We start from the raw sequence: 18,250 nt of genomic DNA, 5'->3' as shown, positions 1-18,250 counted from the left end.
GTTTGATGACGTACACACACTGCGCGGGTTCATGTAGTTTGCATCTCCGCTAGCAGCCGCGCAGAGGAGCTGGCGGCCGTCCACGTCGTATACGGACCCAATTATACTCAACGTTCCTTTAATCAACTTGTGCGCACTCCGACAATGAAACGCCAGGAGTCTACAAGAAGAAATAAGACTTCTAAGTGTCATACAGTAGATTTCCTCGTGTCAATCTGAGCTGTGCTCCGTCTGGCTTGTCGTGCGAGGGGAGACATGTTTTTGCTAATATGCCAGACGGTTATTTAAATTGTTTAACAACAGCCACCAACGTACCACGGAGTTAGTACGCGCTCAAAGGAGACCGCAGTTGAACTGCTGGCACATTTTCATTCAATTTGGACAATATCGTCAAGTTTTGATGACAATAATAACCATGTAAAGTGTGGACGCCTCTGCTAGCAACGTCGGTTTACATCAATGGGGACTATGGCCGTCCATGCAGTTCTCCTCCATGTTGTGCTTAGTTTACTGCTTTAGACTTTTGAGATAGACGTTATGGTAGACGAGGAGGAATTACTCAGGGCAGAGGAGCTTAGCAATGGCCATTTTGTTCCTCCAGCGAATGTGTGCGGGCTGTCTGTCCTGTCCTGTCTGCTGCTGGCCTCCTCCTACGTCGGGAGTTTGTACGTGTGGAGGAGTGACCTGCCAAGGTAGGTCTGTCTTTCACCTTTTTAGCTTTTTTTCCCCCTTCCCTCCATCAAATAACTATATTTAGAGTGGAGGTGTGCGGATAGATGCAGATGTCAATATAAACAGGGTCGATACTTGGCATGATGAGATTGTCATCTCCCCTATGCTTATATAGTCACAAAGGTATGTTTGTTGTTATACAATGAAAACCCACAACCAGAGAAGTTGGCACATTGTGGAAATATTACATAAAAACGGAATACAACAATTTGCAAATTATTTTCAACTAGAGCTGGGCGATCCATCCATCCAACCATCCATTTTTTACCGCTTATTCCCTTTGGGGTAGCGGGGGGGGGGCGCTGGTGCCTATCTCAGCTACAATCGGGCGGAAGGCGGTGTACACCCTGGACAAGTCACCATTTCATCGCAGGGCCAACACAGATAGACAGACAACATTCACACATTCACACACAAGGGCAGTGGTTCTTAACCTGGGTTTGATCGAATCCTAGGGGTTCGGCAGAGGTCAAAACACACCCGACTCATCGTGTAAATACAAACGTCTCCCTATCAGCTGACTGATTTGCAAGTGTGTAATTTGTTTGAACAAGGTGATGTTCATGCACAATTCATTTTGTGCACCATTAACATAAAAACATGGTAACACTTTAGTATGGGCAACATATTCACCATTAATTCGTTGCTTATTAACATGCAAATTACTAACATATTGGCTCTTAACTAGTCAGTATTAAGTACTTATTAATGCCTTATTCGGCATGGTCTTATAACAACCTTAACCCTCTAACCCTGACCCTAACCAAATAACTCTAAATTAAGTCTTTGTTACTTAGAATATGTTCTCCATACTAAAGTGTTACCAAAAACATACTACTTTGTCTTGAATTTGAAAAAAACCCAAAACATTTTATTTGCGTATATGAAACTGGTGGGGTCGGTACCGCCAACAAGGTTAAGAACCACTGCACTAGGGCCAATTTAGTGTTGCCAATCAACCTATCCCCAGGTGCATGTCTTCGGAAGTGGGAGGGAAGCCGGAGGAAACCCACGCATTCACGGGGAGGACATGGAAACTCCACACAGAAAGATCCGGAGTCCGGGATTGAACCCCAGACTACTCAGGACCTTCGTATTGTTAGGCAAACGCACTAACCCCTCTTCCACCGTGAAGCCAGGGCTGGGCGATATTGGCTTTTTATTGATATCGCAATATTTTTATGCCATGTCACAATATATATCTCGATATTTTTCCTTAGCCTTGACTGAACACTTGATGCATATAATCACAGCAGTATGATGATTCTATGTGTCTACATTAAAACATTCTTCTTCATACTGCATTAATATATGCTACTTTTAAACTTTCATGCAAAGAGGGAAATCACAACTACGTCAATTGACCAAAACTGTATTTATTAAATACTCTTCATTCTCTCGCAGGTGACTTTTTAAATGAAAGAACAAATTAGTAGTGCTGCTACCTTTTTATAGCAACACTTCTGCTGGATACTTTGTATATTGCTGTTGTGTGCTGAATATCTTCCCGCTTGAAGCCAAACCACCGCCAGATGACGGATCCCCTGCTGTTTTTTTGGGCATTAATTGTTCTTCCTCCATTTGTGAACAGTTTCGCACCCTCTCTCTCTTGTAATGTCACTCAACTCGCTCCGGTCCGCTCCGCTCTGCCTGTGCCTCCTGCTTCAGCTAACGTTAGCCATGCTGCTACCTCTCTGCTCAGCGTGACAGTATGTGACATATGTAAGAAGGCGGGCTTATTTTATGTCTCTGTGAGAAGGAGAGACGAGAAGGAGTGAGAAACGCCTGTAGTGTAATGCCCGCAGCTAAAAACAACTGCGTGAGAACTTATACTCTAATATAACGATAGTCAATTTCTATATCGCACAGAGACAAACTCGCGATATTTCCTTTATATCGATATATCGCCCAGCCCTATTTTCAACCTATATTCAATTGAATAGACTGCAAAGAAAATATACTTAACGTTCAAACTGTAAAACTTATTTTTTTTTGCCAATATTAGCTCATTTGGGATTGGATGCCTGCAACATGTTTCATAAAAGCTGGCATAAGTGGCAAAAAAGACAGAGAAAGTGTAGGAATGCTCATCAAACACTTATTTGTAACACCCCACAGGTGTACAGGATAATTGGGAACAGGTGGGGGCCATGGTTGGGTATAAAAGCAGCTTCCATGAAATGCTCAGTCATTTAAAAAAAAAGGGTGGGGCGAGGGTCACCTCTTTGTGAACAAACGCGAGAGAAAATTGTCGAACAGTTTAAGGACAACATTTCTCAACGAGCTATTGCAAGGAATTTAGGGATTTAACTATCTATAGTCCGTAATATCAAAAGGTTCAGAGAATCTGGAGAAATCACTGCATGTGAGCAATGATATTACGGACCTTCGATCTTTCAGGCGGTACTGCATCAAAAAGCAACATCGGTGTGTAAAGAATATCACCACATGGCTTCAGGAACACTTCAGAAAACCACTGTCAGTAACTACAGTTGGTCGCTACATCTGTAAGTGCAAGTTGAATCTAATACGCAAAACGAAAGCCATTTATGAACAACACCTAGAAACTCCGCCGGCTTTGCTGGGCCCGAGCTCATCTAAGATGGACTGGTGCAAAGTGGAAAAGTGTTCTGTGGTCTGACGAGTCCACATTTCAAATTGTTTTTGGAAAATGTGGATGACGTGTCATCTGGACCAAAGACGAAAATAACTATCCGGACTGTTAAAGGTGCAAAGTTCAAAAGCCAGCATCTGTGATGTTATGGGGGTGTATTAGTGACAAAGCATGGGTAACTTACATATCTGTGAAGGCACCATTAATGCTGAAAGGTACATACTGGTTTTGGAGCAACATATGTTGCCATCCAAGCAACGTTATCATGGACGTCCCTGCTTATTTCTGCAAGGCAATGCCAAGCCACGTGTAGTAGATTGGCCTGCCTGTAGTCCAGACCTGTGTCCCATTGAAAATGTGAGGCACAATTTGAAGCCTGAAGTACCACAACGGAGACCTCGGACTGTTGAACAACTTAAGCTGTACAGCAAGCAAGAATGGGAAAGAATTCCACCTGAAAAGCTTCGAAAATTGGTCTCCTCGAGTGTTGTTAAAAGGAATGGCCATGTAACACATTAGTAAAAATGCCCCTGTGCCAACTTTTTTGCAACGTGTTCTACCATGAATTGATTAACGTGGACCCCGACTTAAACAAGTTGAAGAACTTATTCGGGTGTTACCATTTAGTGGTCAATTGTACAGAATATGTACTTAACTGTACAATCTACTAATGCAAGTTTCAATCAATCAATCTAAATGCTGCCATTAAATTCAAAGTTAATGATTATTTGCAAAAAAGTTTCTCAGTTTGAACATTTAGTATCTTGTCTCTGCAGTCTATTCAATTGAATATAAGTTGAAAATGATTTGCAAATCATTGTATTCTGTTTTTATTTACGAATTACACAATGTGCCAACTTAACTTGTTTTGAGTTTTGTAAATATATTCTGTAGACACTCACTCTTCCCCACTCAAAACACTCGCACACACTTTTGTTGGCCTAATACTTTGAGGAAAGAAGGCCAGATGATTTGAAAATTAGAACCAATTCTTTCTGTTTCTTCTGTATATCTATTAAGACCCTCTCTTTCGAAGTGTAGAGCCCCCCAGAGTCTTAAGTCTAAGGTTGTCTAAATATTAAGAGCTGACTAGAATTGAAGATTAATAATTAATTCCACAAACAAGTACAAACAAATGTGATACCACAGCTGAAAGGAGAGAACTGAGCTACTGTATCTAAATGTCGGAGCAATTTCTAAAGTGTTCGCCCATCTCTCGTGCTTATGCCCATCTCTCGAGCTTTTGTCCACCTCGAGTATCGAAACTGAAAGTCAACGAGAAGTGGGCTGAACAGACGTACATTCTCCTCCTCTCTCCCCAGGCTAGTCATGACACCCTTAAACTAAAGAAAATATATGGCTGTGAGAGTACGAGCAAGTAGATAACGAAACAGGGTGAGATCATCGTGTGTATCTCTTTTAGCAGAATGAAGGCCAATACTAAGTTGCTGTATTCAGCTTAATGTTGAAAAATATTCCCTTAACATAGCTCTTCTGTACTGACTGTATGTTGCTCAAACAATTGTATGTATAGTAAAAGGGAATACAGGAGTAATTGTATTTTGTGTTGTTTGTTACATTGTCTTCAGGGCGGCAATGATTAATCGAATAAATCTTTAACTTAACTTTAAAAATGTGGACATAGTTTCCGCACGGGTGCTGCAATAGAGCGCACATGAGAGAGGTGGTGTGTGGGTGCTGTGATTTGTGTGGCGGAGGTATTAAAAAAAATGTTTTTATTAATGCACACATGTTAAGAGTGCAATTTCAATGTATATATGCAGGTTTTTTTTTTTTGTTTAAAAAAAAAAAAAAGTGATTGTGATGGCAAGAATAAAAATCATTGGTTACTTCTACAATTTACCCTAAAACACGCATTGAGGCTTCAAAGTTTGTTTGATCCAATTACTCAATTAATAAAATAATTGGTAGTTACTTAATCTGTTGCTGCACCCCAATTTTTTTTCTATTGTATTAAATGTTAGATTATTCATCAATAGTTGAGTTGATACAAACATTGTTTAGTTAACCTAAAAAAATGATCTAATGTTGTAGCGTGATTATAATCATTATCAGCAAATTAAAAGGGGAGTACCGTATTTTCTGCACTATTACGCGCACCTAAAAACCTCAAATTTTCTCAAAAGCTGACAGTGCGCCTTATAATCCGGTGCGCCTTATATGTGGACCAACATTGAGCCACAATAAGCGGTAGGAAATGGATGGACGGATGGATGGATGGAGGTCTCGCAACTACGGTAAGCAGCCGCCAAATTCCTTTTCCCTCGTAGAAGAAGTGCGCGGTGCATGCTGGGATATATGACTGCAGGAGGCGTGCTGTTTCTGTGTGTTTATGTAAAGACCCCAAAATGGCTTCTATTAAGAGACACGCTTACGACGCAGAGTTTAAACTCAAGGACTAATCAGTCACACAGTAGAACACGGGAATAGAGCAGCAGCGATAGAATTTAACATCAGCAGCAGCGAGAGGATTTAACATTAACAGCAGAGACACTGATTTGTTAATGACGACTTCGACGAGACGGATGCCGTATTCGCCCAACTGTTTGATTCAAACACTGAAGAAGAAGAATTTGAGGGATTCGTGGATGAGGAATCACTTCATAAAGTGAGCTTTACATGTTTATTTTGTGTGTTGTGTTGTGTGACATTATCGTTTGAACAACGTTGAGTTATTAATATATTATTGCTTTGCACTATTTCGAGTGTTAATATATTGTGATTGCACTAACGTTTAATTTACCGTAACAGTATCAGACTGTTTTTTTACGTGTTTATTGAATCGGGGAAAATAATAAAACAGCTGTTTATTCAATTTGGGATTGAACGGAGCTGTCAGAACGCTGGTTTGTAATCTCTTAATAAAGTTTGACTGACCTGACTGTTTTGTTGACATTCCCTTTAGCGCAGCGCCATCTAAAGGATGCATAACGTAACCCCAGCCTCTAGTGTAGCATATATACTATGCGCCTTATAATGCAGTGCGCCTTTTATATGAACAAAGTTTTAAAATAGGCCATTCATTGAAGGTGCACCTTATAATCCGGTGCGCCTTATAGTGCGGAAAATACGGTATATCAAAATAATGTATTTCTTTTGAAAGTTGTTCCAGTTAAAATATTGTGGTGTACAATACTGGCCTTGTATTCACCTAATATCGGATTGACATTAACATTTGTAGTATGGCCTACCTCTACTTTTAATTTTGGTTAGCCAGAGGAGGTGTATAGAACATGCTGTTTTAGCTTCTATTCATTTTTACATGCCACACTTACGCAGCTTATATTTTGAAAATAGTGATGCTGATTTTAACCACTGTATATTTGTGTATTCTTCTGCTTGGCTGTTACTGTAGGGATCACCCCGCTGTTATAAAACGACGCTTCACCAGCGTGTTGATTATATCAGGCCTGTCACCTCTCTTTGTGTGGATATGGAAGGAATTGACAGGAATCCGGGTGAGTACGTGTCACAGATGAATGGCGGTTAGCGTGGTTTTGAAATGATTGAAAGTACATGTTTTTTTTTGGGCTGTCAGATGGTGTCACCACTACTGGTGGTCATGGGGTTCCGCTTTGAAGGGCTCATCCCTGCCATTGTCTTGCCTTTGGTGCTCACCATGGTAACAAACAATGACACATGCACAATCACTGAATAATGCTCCACGACTTTGTATTTTATGTGTGTTTTGTTATAGATCCTGTTCCTTGGCCCCCTGACCCAGTTGGCAATGGATTGTCCTTGGACATTAATGGATGGTATCCGGATAGCATTTGGTGAGTTGGCTGATGTGCCTTTTAGCTCTTAAAAGACACAACTTTATGTTTGTATGCTTCCTCTTGTAGACCCATGGTTCTGGACGTTGTGTTTCAGCGACATGCGCTGGTTAAGGAATCAGGTGGTGGCGCCTTTAACAGAAGAGCTGGTGTTCAGGGCTTGTATGCTGCCAATGTTGGTGCCCTGCGCCGGCCCTTCAACCGCCATATTTACCTGTCCGCTCTTTTTTGGCATGGGTAAGTTTAGATAAAACTGCATGGACTTTGAACAGTCTCCGACATCAAGATAGATCCTCATAACTCTTGGTTGCCTCGCAGCGCACTTTCACCACGTGATTGAGTCTTTGCGCTTCAGAAGGGGCTCGTTGTCAGGGATCTTCTTCTCAGCGGGTATGTTGTCATTATCATCAAGGAGGCAGAGAATGATGCTAACGGTGGACGGTGTTTTTTTTATGGATGCTACAGCGTTCCAGTTCTCATATGCGGCAGTGTTTGGTGCCTACGCAGCCTTCATCTTTGTGAGAACAGGTAGGAAGCTTCTCAAACACCCACTTAAAAGAACAAGTGATGCTAGACTGGCAACATCTCACAGCGGGAAGTTGCTTTTTAAGTTTTAAACAAGTCAAACACGTTTGCAGTGCAAAGTGCAATGCAGTTATGTTATCTTGAAAACATGACAGATCCATTACTGTTCTTATTCATTACAATTACACTCAGCTGTGAATAATATTTAAGTGGGCAAAGCACATACCTTTTACATGGCACTGTATATCACATCATAATTTCTATCATATATATATTTATATATACATATATATTAGGGGTGTAACCGTACACAAAAATTTCTGTTCGGTACGTACCTCGGTTTAGAGGTCACGGTTCGGTTCATTTTCGGTACAGTAAGAAAACAAAGAAATATAAATCTTTTGGTTATTTATTTACCAAATTTGTAAACAATGGCTTTATCCTTTTAACATTGGGAACACTATAATAATTCAGCCCACGTCAATCCACATTAAACTGCCTCAAGTTGTTGTTTTGATTAAATAAAATGAAAAAAGTTTTCTTCTACATATAAAAAGGACAACATTAAACAGTTTCAGGTCAACTCACCATGCTTAATTTATTACAGCATTTGGGAAGCCTGTAGTTGATTTTTATTATGTAAATGTTATATTTTTGTCAACATGTGATAGCAGGGATCCTGCCATTCAAAACTAGATCTAGAACGTCAACAGGCTCATAGTGATGTAACTAGAACGTTGACTGGGAGGTGTTTATTATAATTTGGGGAGAGTACACTGTATTATGCTCACCTGCTAAACACATATCTGCTCGACGCTGAAGCATTGACTACATGCGCTCTGAATATGCACTGACGATTGGCTATTATCGCTTTGTATGTAAGCAATCAGATGGTTGCGTGGGTGGGACAATGCTGGGTGCTGACACAGAGGCAGAAGAAGCAAAGCAGCTTGTTAAGACTTTGGCTTAGAAACTCGTTCGGTACACCCCCGTACCGAACGTCAGACAGTGACTAAAGACCTGTCAGCGGATGCTATCCTACTTTTGTGCAACTTTATGGATTATCATATTGCTTAAATTCTTCACTGTTTTGAGTGGATTAATATTAGCCTGTAGATACTGCTCAGTGCCCTAGTGGTTAGAGTGTCTGCCCTGAAATCGGTAGGTTGGGAGTTCAAATCCCGGCCGAGTCATACCAAAGACTATAAAAAATGGGACCCATTGCCTCCCTGCTCAGCACTCAGCATCAAGGGTTGGAATTGGGGGTTAAATCACCATAAAATGATTCCCGTGCTCTGCACCTCTGCTGCCCACTGCTCCCCTCACTTCCCAGGGGGTGATCAAGGGGATGGGTCAAATGCAGAGGACAAATTTCACCACACCGTGTGGGTGTGTAACAATCATTGGTACTTTACTTTAGATTACTGGACTGCTGGACACTGGATTTTCAGAGTCTTTTGAAGAGGAAATTGTGTGTTACAAACATTTGTGTGGTGTTGCTTTTTTATTTGTGATTACTCCAAGCTGATTATCACATCCTAGAGCTGGGCGACAGGGCAAAAAAATAAATAAATCTGTTCTCGAAGAACATCACACTTTTTTACATTGTTTTTAATCTGCCAGTTTTATAGCATCTGTACAAAAAACAAACTAGGGATAATAAATTGAATAAGAAAAAACACTTAACAATGTACCAATACACTTCAGTTGACATGTTTCCCTGCAAAATAAAGCACACACGGATGCATCAGTTATTTTAGCACTGATTGTCCAATTATAGTACTAGAAGCTGTCAAGTTATCATGAATTTACCAATGAAGATGTTTAATCGGTGGTCATGTCCGCAACTGGCTGCAGTAGTAGCAGGTGTTTTTTTACACAGCTTTATGGCGACAAGTCGTCATCATATTTTCAAAAGAAATGTCACCGGACACATAGAAGTCATTTGGGAAATGTTTGGCTCTGTATTTTGGAGTTAAGTTTGGTAGTTTGAGGTGGCTATGTGTCTAGGAGGCAACGATGAGCAAGCTACTTGGAAAATGTAGTAAGCTAAGCTACAAGGTACTCTTGATTAAATGTAGCTAAGCTTCAGGGGAAACTATTCCCGGAGAATTGTTTGAATAAATGTGACAGCATGTGGGTGTCATAATTACGATTGTCAGCTGGATTTAAAAAAAAGTACCGATAGGAGTATCATTAGTCCAGAATTTTAACGGTCTGCCTGGACTGACCCAATTAGGAACCATACTCTGTATACAACCCAAGTCAGGCTTCACCTGTAAACATTCAGTCTTACATACTGTCAGAAATAATAAAACTTTTCAAAAATCTCCTCCATTTCTGTATTAAAAAATTTCCAAGGTTCGCAAAGAGATCCACAACAATAAACAAACATTGAGACTGAAAAGCTGGTAACTTAATTAGAAAGGTATTTAATGGCGCGATCTGCTGGTGAAAGAGTGCTGAAGCTATGAATCCAGCAGAGGGCGCTGTCTCACACCAATTCTCTCAACATTTCACCAAAAAAATGTCTCTACTATATTATTTCAATCCATTCATTTTCTACCCCGTGTCCCTTTCGGGGTCGCGGGGGTTGATTGAGCCTATTTCAGCTGCATTGCAAATGACAATTTGCTCCCGGAGGCAAGTACATCCATTGTTAGTTTTCATAACACTGATTTGAAGAACTTCAGGGAGGAGATGGCGGCATTGAGACAACAGCCCAATGCCAGACAACAAGAAGTCACCAATCTGGGGAATACCAGTGTTTTGGAACACTTCAAAGAGGAAATGTATCAATTTCCACGACAGATTGACAACATCATTACAGGGCTACGCATCCATTCTCGATCTTATACAAGAGCAGTTGACAACAGAGAACCAGATAACATGGACCCTGCTTCAGCAGAGCAACAAATGGTTAACTTTCTACATTTAAAGGGAATCTATTAACACCATTGATGCGTCATTCCACTGAATAGAAGAGGCAACAATACTACGACAGTCACCATTGTTAAGATGGCCAACAGGAAATCCAAAATGGCATTGCTGACACGGGAAAAAAGCTGAAGGGCACAAATATGTACATGAACGAACACCTCACTAAACGCAATGCTAAGAAAGCACGCGACTTGAGGAAACAAGGGAAAATTCGGGAAATTTGGAGCGTTAACTGTAAAATCTACATAAAGCTGAATGGAGGTGCACAAAAAGTGTAGTTTTCAATGACATCAAAGATCTGTACGAATATCAGAACTCCCAACAACTACAACAACAACAAAAACAACAATAATGGAGTCTGACGGAAAACAAACATTGACAGTCGACTAAAAAAATACAACGCTCTAAAGGATTACCAAACACGATGATCTTTACTCAGGTGCACACTCACCACGCTTAGACATTCAGAGAGCAACACAAATGATTAGAAAACAGGAAAAATATGAAACGGAAAACCTTCAGCAGCATGGATTACGATATTCTGAATTAGATTAGGATATAGTGCCAGATACAAATTTTTTCTTACACCCCAGGATTGTTTTTATTATTCAGACAAACAATAGAATGGAAACATTAAAATAAATAAGAAACTGTCGATTATTAATATAAACAGCAGAGGTTTGTATGCTAACTACAACAATGTGAAGCTTTTTTTGGAACAATTCAACAAACCCTTCAAAGTTATTGCTATCATTATGAATTTTGACCGAGAACGATAGGAACTAATTTTTATCAACAGAATCAACAAGAACATAAGGGGAGTAGCTGTGTATGTGATGAAGAACCTCAATAACAAACTTGGTAAAAAATATATCACTAGCTATTGATAATATCTTAGAATGCATCACCATTGAAATATGTCATGAAAAGTGTGTGTGTGTGTGTGTGTATATATATATATATATATATATATATATATATATATATATCGCCAAAGTTAAACTGATACGTTTGAGAACTGGATTAAAGCAACTTTTACTGAAATCAGTCAAAAAATATACTTATGTGGAGACTTCAACATTGACCTCTTTAATCCTAACGAACAAAAGCCCTTAGATTACTTTATTGACACAATGTATAGCCTGAGTTTATACCCTTAAACCACAAGGCCAAGCAGAATCTAAGGACTTAGCGCCACACTTATTGATAATAGTTTCACTAATGATTTTGATAACAATACCACAAGTGGTTTGCTAATATCTGACATCAGTGATCATCTTCCAATTTTCAAAATCTATGACGTAAACTACAAAAAGAGAAACATTGATGACAAAAATACTTTTTGAAGAATATGTACAGAACAAAGTAGGACCGCTTTCAAAAATGATCTGAGAAAACAGAGTTGGGACAATGTCTACAGTGAAAATTATGTAGATGATTCATATGGTATTTTTGTTAGTACCTTCTATATCAGGGGTCGGGAACCTTTTTGGCTGAGAGAGCCAAAAAGCCAAATATTTTAAAATATATTTCCGTAAGAGCCATATAATATTTTTTTTAACACTGAACACAACTAAACACGTGCATTTTTAAGTAAGACCAACATTTCTAGAGTATAATAGGTCTCTTATTCTTTGTAATAACATTGTTATTCTGAAGCTAACTGTGGAGGGGGCGTGGCCTGCAGCGACAGGTGCGTAGATGGCCCACCAGTTGGCCTTGTTATCTAATCACCTGTCGCTCTGTTATAAGCAGCAGCCAGGAGGAGAGACTGGGTTGGGGCTGGAAAAACTATTGCTGGAAAGCAACTGAGAGACTTATTGAAAAATAAAACAATATTGTAACCCTGAAACAGGCTCTCATGTCGGTGCTTGGTGGTCTGAAGAACCCCCAGGACCACCAATAATAAATAAAAAACTTCTTACCATTAATGCAACTTCTTGAACAGGTGCGGTAGAAAACAGATGGATGGATTACAAATGCATGAGAATGTTTTATATTTTGAACATTATTTTTAACACTTTGATTACAAGTGGAATTATTCATTACTTATCGTGTTAAGCAACGTCAGCTCAGATTTATCAGAGAGCCAGATGCAGTCATCAAAAGAGCCATATCTGGCTCTAGAGCCATAGGTTCCCTACCCCTGTTCTAGATGCTTTATGACAAAAACTGTCCATTGGAACAACTTAACAAGTAGCAAAAGAAAAATAATCAACCATGGATGAATAAGGACTGAAAAATGCTTGCAAAAAGAAGAATACAATATATAGAACATTTATAACACAAAGATCTACAGAAGCAGAAAAAAAGTACAAAACGTTTAAGAACAAGCTAATTGGCATACTACATGAACATGTAGAAAGGAATATTACAGTCAATTATTTGACCAGAACATAAACAATATGAAAGCAACATAGGCATCCTAAATAGCATTATTTAAAATACTTCTTGGATGGAGATGTGAAAAATTACAATATGATCAAAGTAGTTGAATGCTTCAATCAGTACTTTGTGACCTCTGGACCAAATCTAGAGGAAAAGATTCCAAATCCCGAGTCAGTTGAGGAATTGATTGACACCATAGATGGAAACCCCAACTCTATGTTCGAAACACTCACAGACAACCAAACCGGTACAGAGCCAACATCTCAACATCAATGGCTTTAATCGAAATAACGAAAGAGATAACCAAGGGAAAAAATAGCAAAAAATGTGCTGCTGTAGTGTTTATGGATTTTAAAAGAGCAATTGACACAATTAATCATAGCATCTTCAAAAAACAATGACAAAGATATGGAATCAGAGGGTTGGTCCTGAGCTGGGTTATAAGCTACTTAACCAACAGGAAGCAATACATGATGTTAGGCGAACACACTTTTACAGAGCTGAAAATATTTTGTGGCGTACCCCAGGGACCAATACTTGGACCAAAATTGTTCAATCTACAATAATAAACACCATTCGTAAAGTCACAAACAACTTAAAGTTACTATTATTTGCAGATGATAATTGTTCAGGAGAGGACACACAAAAGCTAATACAAATAACACAATATATTAACAAATTAAAAACAGGTTATCTTTGAATCTCAGTACAACTAAAGTAATGCTATTTGGTAACAGTAGAAGAGAAAGTCAAACACAATTACAAATAGACGGATAAAAGAAAACACATTTTTTGGTGTAATAACAGATAAAATGAACTGGAAATCTCATGTAAAAAATATACAACATAAGTAGCAGGAAACACGTCAATAATGAGGAAAGCAAAACATATTCTAGACCAAAAATCACTTCAAATTCTTTATTGCTCGCTAGTGTTATCATATCTGAGTTATTGTGTTGAAATATGGGGAAACAACTACAAATGTGCGATTTATAACGGTTTACTAAAATAGATCAATTAAAAATAATACATAATGTTGGATATAGAGAACATACATATCCTTTATTTATGGAATCACAAGTATTGAAATTCAACGATTTGGTGAATTTGTAAACAGCTAAAATGATGTCCTCAATACTGTGGAATTTTGCGATGAAAACAGACAACTTAATAGCTGGGAACGATGCTGCAAAAAAATGTCCTCTACAATCCGTGACGTCACACACACGTGTCATCTTACCGAGACGTTTCAGCAGGATTTTTCGGCGCAAAATTTAAAATTGCAATTTAGTAAACTAACCATACTGGCATGTGTTGCAATGTTAATATTTCATCATTGACATATAAACTATCAGACTGCGTGGTCGGTAGTAGAGGGTTTCAGTAGGCCTTTAAATAAGCTCAGCTTTTTCCCTACTTTTTGGAGTTGCAGTAATGAAACAACTGGAAATATGTGATGCATTACATTGTATCGTATGCATGTTTGAAGTAAACTGGAACTGAACTGAACTGAACTGAACTTAATTGAATTTTGATGGTTAGGAAACGTGATTGCATCATCAGGTTTGCATGCTAAAAAATAGTTTGAGCTCAGCTTGTTTCTGTAAACGTTCATCCAGCTGTACGTCTTTCCTCCTTTGTGTTCCAGGTCACCTGGTGGGCCCAGTTCTCTGCCACTCCTTCTGTAACTACATGGGCTTCCCGGCCATCAGTTCGGCCCTTGAGCACCCTCATCGCCTTACTGTCCTTTCCTCTTACTTGCTGGGAGTCCTTCTCTTTCTCCTACTCCTCTTCCCCCTCACTGACCCTTCCTATTATGGCCTGCCCACGCCAGTGTGCGCCCTGGCTGCTTCTTCTAGCTCCCTGTGCCTCCCCTGATCCAGGTCTCACCCCTTACTCTCTTTCTTTTTTTGCGTCTTTCACATTCCACTGACAAACGCTTAGGGAGGTTGACGTTGGAGAGCTCTGGTGGTTAGCTTTGGCCCGATGGTGCTTGATAGTGGTCATCAGGGTGTCAGGTCTACTGGTCAGTGGAATGCTTGCAGGCTCATGTTACAGGGGAAAGACACAGTATTTATTATTGAAGCTGTTATTTCAACTAGATTTTTTGCAGCGTTTGCTGCAGTTGTTCATCTTTAAATCGACATGGACCATTCCAGGACTATTTAAATTTGTAGGAATAGTTTTTCTCCTTTTGAATCAATTCTTTGACATTATACTTTATGGTTTTCAGGGTAGACATAGTAGTCACATTTTCGTTCACAAAAAAGGCAGCAAGAACTTTAAAATGCAAACACACTATAAGCTAAACTGGAACTGTGAAGAAAACGTTGACTGCTTCAGCAATATCGATCTTTTTATTTGATTGACGCGTGCTTGTGGGTCACAGTTTGTACACACTAGAGGGCGTCAGAGAGCCATATTGCTGCTTCTGTATGACTTGTCATATTTACTCAAAGCCATGCACTACAATTTGAACCCAAATGAAAACCAATTGAATCAACACTTGTTTAATATGTGGAGCCTGTTCCCATGTCTTTCTCACAATGGATCCACAGACAATCTTGCGCTAAATGTGACTAGTTAAATATAGTCATTAAAATAAATGACAACGCAGCAGGAGCAAGTGTATGACTGCAACAAGTGTATAAGGACAGTACAGTTGTGTGACCATTGACAAAACAATTCAATGGTTCACAAACTTTTAAGTGCAGTACTTCTGTATTTTCTCCCCACCTTAGTACACCATAACCAGAGAAAAGCAGTTTTTGTCAAAACAAAAGTAAAACATAGAGCCTTAGTATTGCTGTTTGATTCAGTATTGCCCACAACAGTGCTTCGTGTTGTTTGAAACAGCTGGAAATAAAAATACGTACACTACAAAATGTTAGATGCTTTCAGGTGAAATTAAACAATGAATCTACAATTCACTATAAGGTGGACTTAATTTGACCTTCTTGTAACATTAAAATGTCCAATTGTTGAATATTTTAGTATTTACTGACAACAGGTGATCACTGAATCGATGCCTTTCTTAGCCGTCTGTCTCTATTGCAACCTGTCGGTGAAACACTAGGCTCAGTGGCCACCTCCTCTGAGAACATTTTGTTTGACTTAGAAAATCAGCAGGGGATCAAATACACTAAGTACCCCCAGGGTGTACGACACGGAACTAATCGATATGTTTTAACAACAATGAGGCTCAGCCACTCCCACAACAGCAAAGATGATTTATCTTCAAGTCAGAAGAGACTGCTTCTTTAGCCAATTCAATTACTCACTGCTGCCTTCAGAGGCACCTGCCACTGCTAATGCCCCATCAGGCCCGCCCCTCCAACCAAGCCATCCCAATGTTATTTATGCTGACTGTTATTGAATCCTTCACATTTTCCTCTTCGTCCCCGGCTGCCACCAACTTGTACTTTTTCCTCTCACGGGTGTCTTTGCAAACACGATCAGGGAGACAAGAGTTCTGCCTTTATCGCTGTAGGAAGAAGACGAAGATGAAGGCTGTCGTCAAACAGAACACACTCAGCCCACTTCTCCCCATGCAAAATATGCGTGGCGCAGCGCTGACAGACTGCAGTCTATTTTTGCACAGCACTGTTGTTTTAATACACCATATTTCAGACAACGAGTCAGCTCCCCTTTCTTATCAACACAGTTTTTTCTAATCATTTCTATTTTGGTGAGCGCGGGGCAATATGCATGTATTTTACGCTTAACGCGTCACGCCTGTACATTTTTAGTACACAAATCTTTTACAAAATACCTGTGAATAAAACATGCAATTTTATACACTAATCAGTGTCTGTGATGTTTTTGTGCCATATTTATTTGTCTAGCCAAACAAACTCATTGTGCCATGGAATTTTCCGAGGCCAGTGCTAATAACACAATAGCTGTCCAGACAGTCCACCAAAATCCGCTGTCACCATAAAAAAATAGCTGTGATTCTCTACAAGACTGTGTCTCCTCAAAATAATGATATAATGTGCCAACTTGACATGAGTGTGAGGTGAGTGTGACCTTTCCACCGAGCAGGAAAATTGCACAAACAAATAAATTGTCTAGTGAAAAACACATTGTCCTGCAGTGTGTCTGTAATAGTTGAAAGTCAAGGTGCGAGAAAGTGTGTTTTTATGTTCCGCTGTGCTTCCTCTGTAATGAAACACCCCAGCTGTCCTCCGTCATGTTATCTCTACCCCCCTGCCCGCACACATTGTACATTTATATATTTATATGTCTCTGTGGCATGGCCTCACACTTGTCTCCAGCAAATAAACCGGGCAGACTTGGCAGGATTGTTTGATTATCATACGCAGGGTACCCTCTCTTTCGCGCTTACACATTCTTGTGTGTGCGCATGTGTGTGTGCGTTTGTGTGAGACAGAGAGAAGGAGACATGGCTGCCTGCTCCTAATTCCTTTTGGACTGCTGTAGATGTGGGATTAGGGAAGCAATCAGTTCAAAGTGGAAGGAAGGATCCAAAGTCAGGCAGCCTCTTTATGTTTAATTACTGATATTTGATCAGAGGATTTGTGTCACGTCGAAGGCTGCTCTATTTTGAGATAAAACATATTTGCAATATTTGTGCCAAAAATGGCGATGACGTCGATTTGCGATTTTGAAAATATTAATTTAAATGTATAAAAGTGCTAAAATGATGAGTAAAGGAACATAACATATTCCTGTTTTAAGTTTCCACACGTAACAATATGCAGTAATCTACTTTAAAAAATAATTGTTGACCACTTAATGGCCTCGTCATCATCGTCCACCTGTTTGGAACTGACTTAACAGGCCTCCCACTGCTGTCACTGAAACAGTTACTTGAGCTCTTTTATACCTTCAAAATTAAAAATTTTGCAGATACCTCACAGTAAAAGAACACAAGTGGTGTTTGTTATTAGCACGCATAAGCTGCAATGCACACAAACTTGCCAGACACAAGGCTGAATAATTCTGATTTAAAAACACAGGCGAGAGAAAAAAATAAGCCTCAGCCTCTTGCAAATAGTTTATTACAGTAATTAATAAAAACCTAAATGTCGGTTCTATACATTTTAATTTTGCAGCCCTATAGTCACAACTAAAAAGGCACCTCTTGTACTGTATCTCTGTGTACTGTACATATTTTTCATACCCTCCTGATTTTTGAATGTTTACCCCTTTACAAATATACCAACAGTCCCAAACTTGTATGGTATTGTTACAGGAAGGCAGAATATAAAAAAAATATTTAAATAAAGAT

At 39.4% G+C, this 18,250-nt stretch overlaps 1 protein-coding gene across 2 annotated transcripts; it reads left to right on the top strand.

Moving 5' to 3' along the window:
- On the top strand, positions 1-16,800 carry rce1a (Ras converting CAAX endopeptidase 1a). 2 transcript variants are annotated; one of them, XM_061912361.1, is made up of 8 exons: positions 1-692; positions 6,723-6,825; positions 6,906-6,989; positions 7,065-7,143; positions 7,213-7,380; positions 7,462-7,533; positions 7,609-7,671; positions 14,645-16,800. In XM_061912361.1, the coding sequence occupies exons 1-8, from the start codon at positions 538-540 to the stop codon at positions 14,872-14,874; spliced, it is 954 nt and encodes a 317-aa protein (XP_061768345.1). In that variant the 5' UTR covers positions 1-537; the 3' UTR covers positions 14,875-16,800. The 2 variants fall into 2 exon arrangements, with proteins under 2 accessions (XP_061768345.1, XP_061768346.1); XM_061912362.1 differs by lacking the exon at positions 1-692 and adding an exon at positions 5,622-5,975.
- The last annotated feature ends 1,450 nt before the right edge of the window (positions 16,801-18,250 follow it).

The sequence above is a fragment of the Nerophis ophidion genome, linkage group LG10 (genome assembly GCF_033978795.1).
Source record: "Nerophis ophidion isolate RoL-2023_Sa linkage group LG10, RoL_Noph_v1.0, whole genome shotgun sequence".
NCBI classification, from domain to species: domain Eukaryota; kingdom Metazoa; phylum Chordata; class Actinopteri; order Syngnathiformes; family Syngnathidae; genus Nerophis; species Nerophis ophidion.
This window is presented reverse-complemented; position numbering and strand designations above follow the sequence as displayed.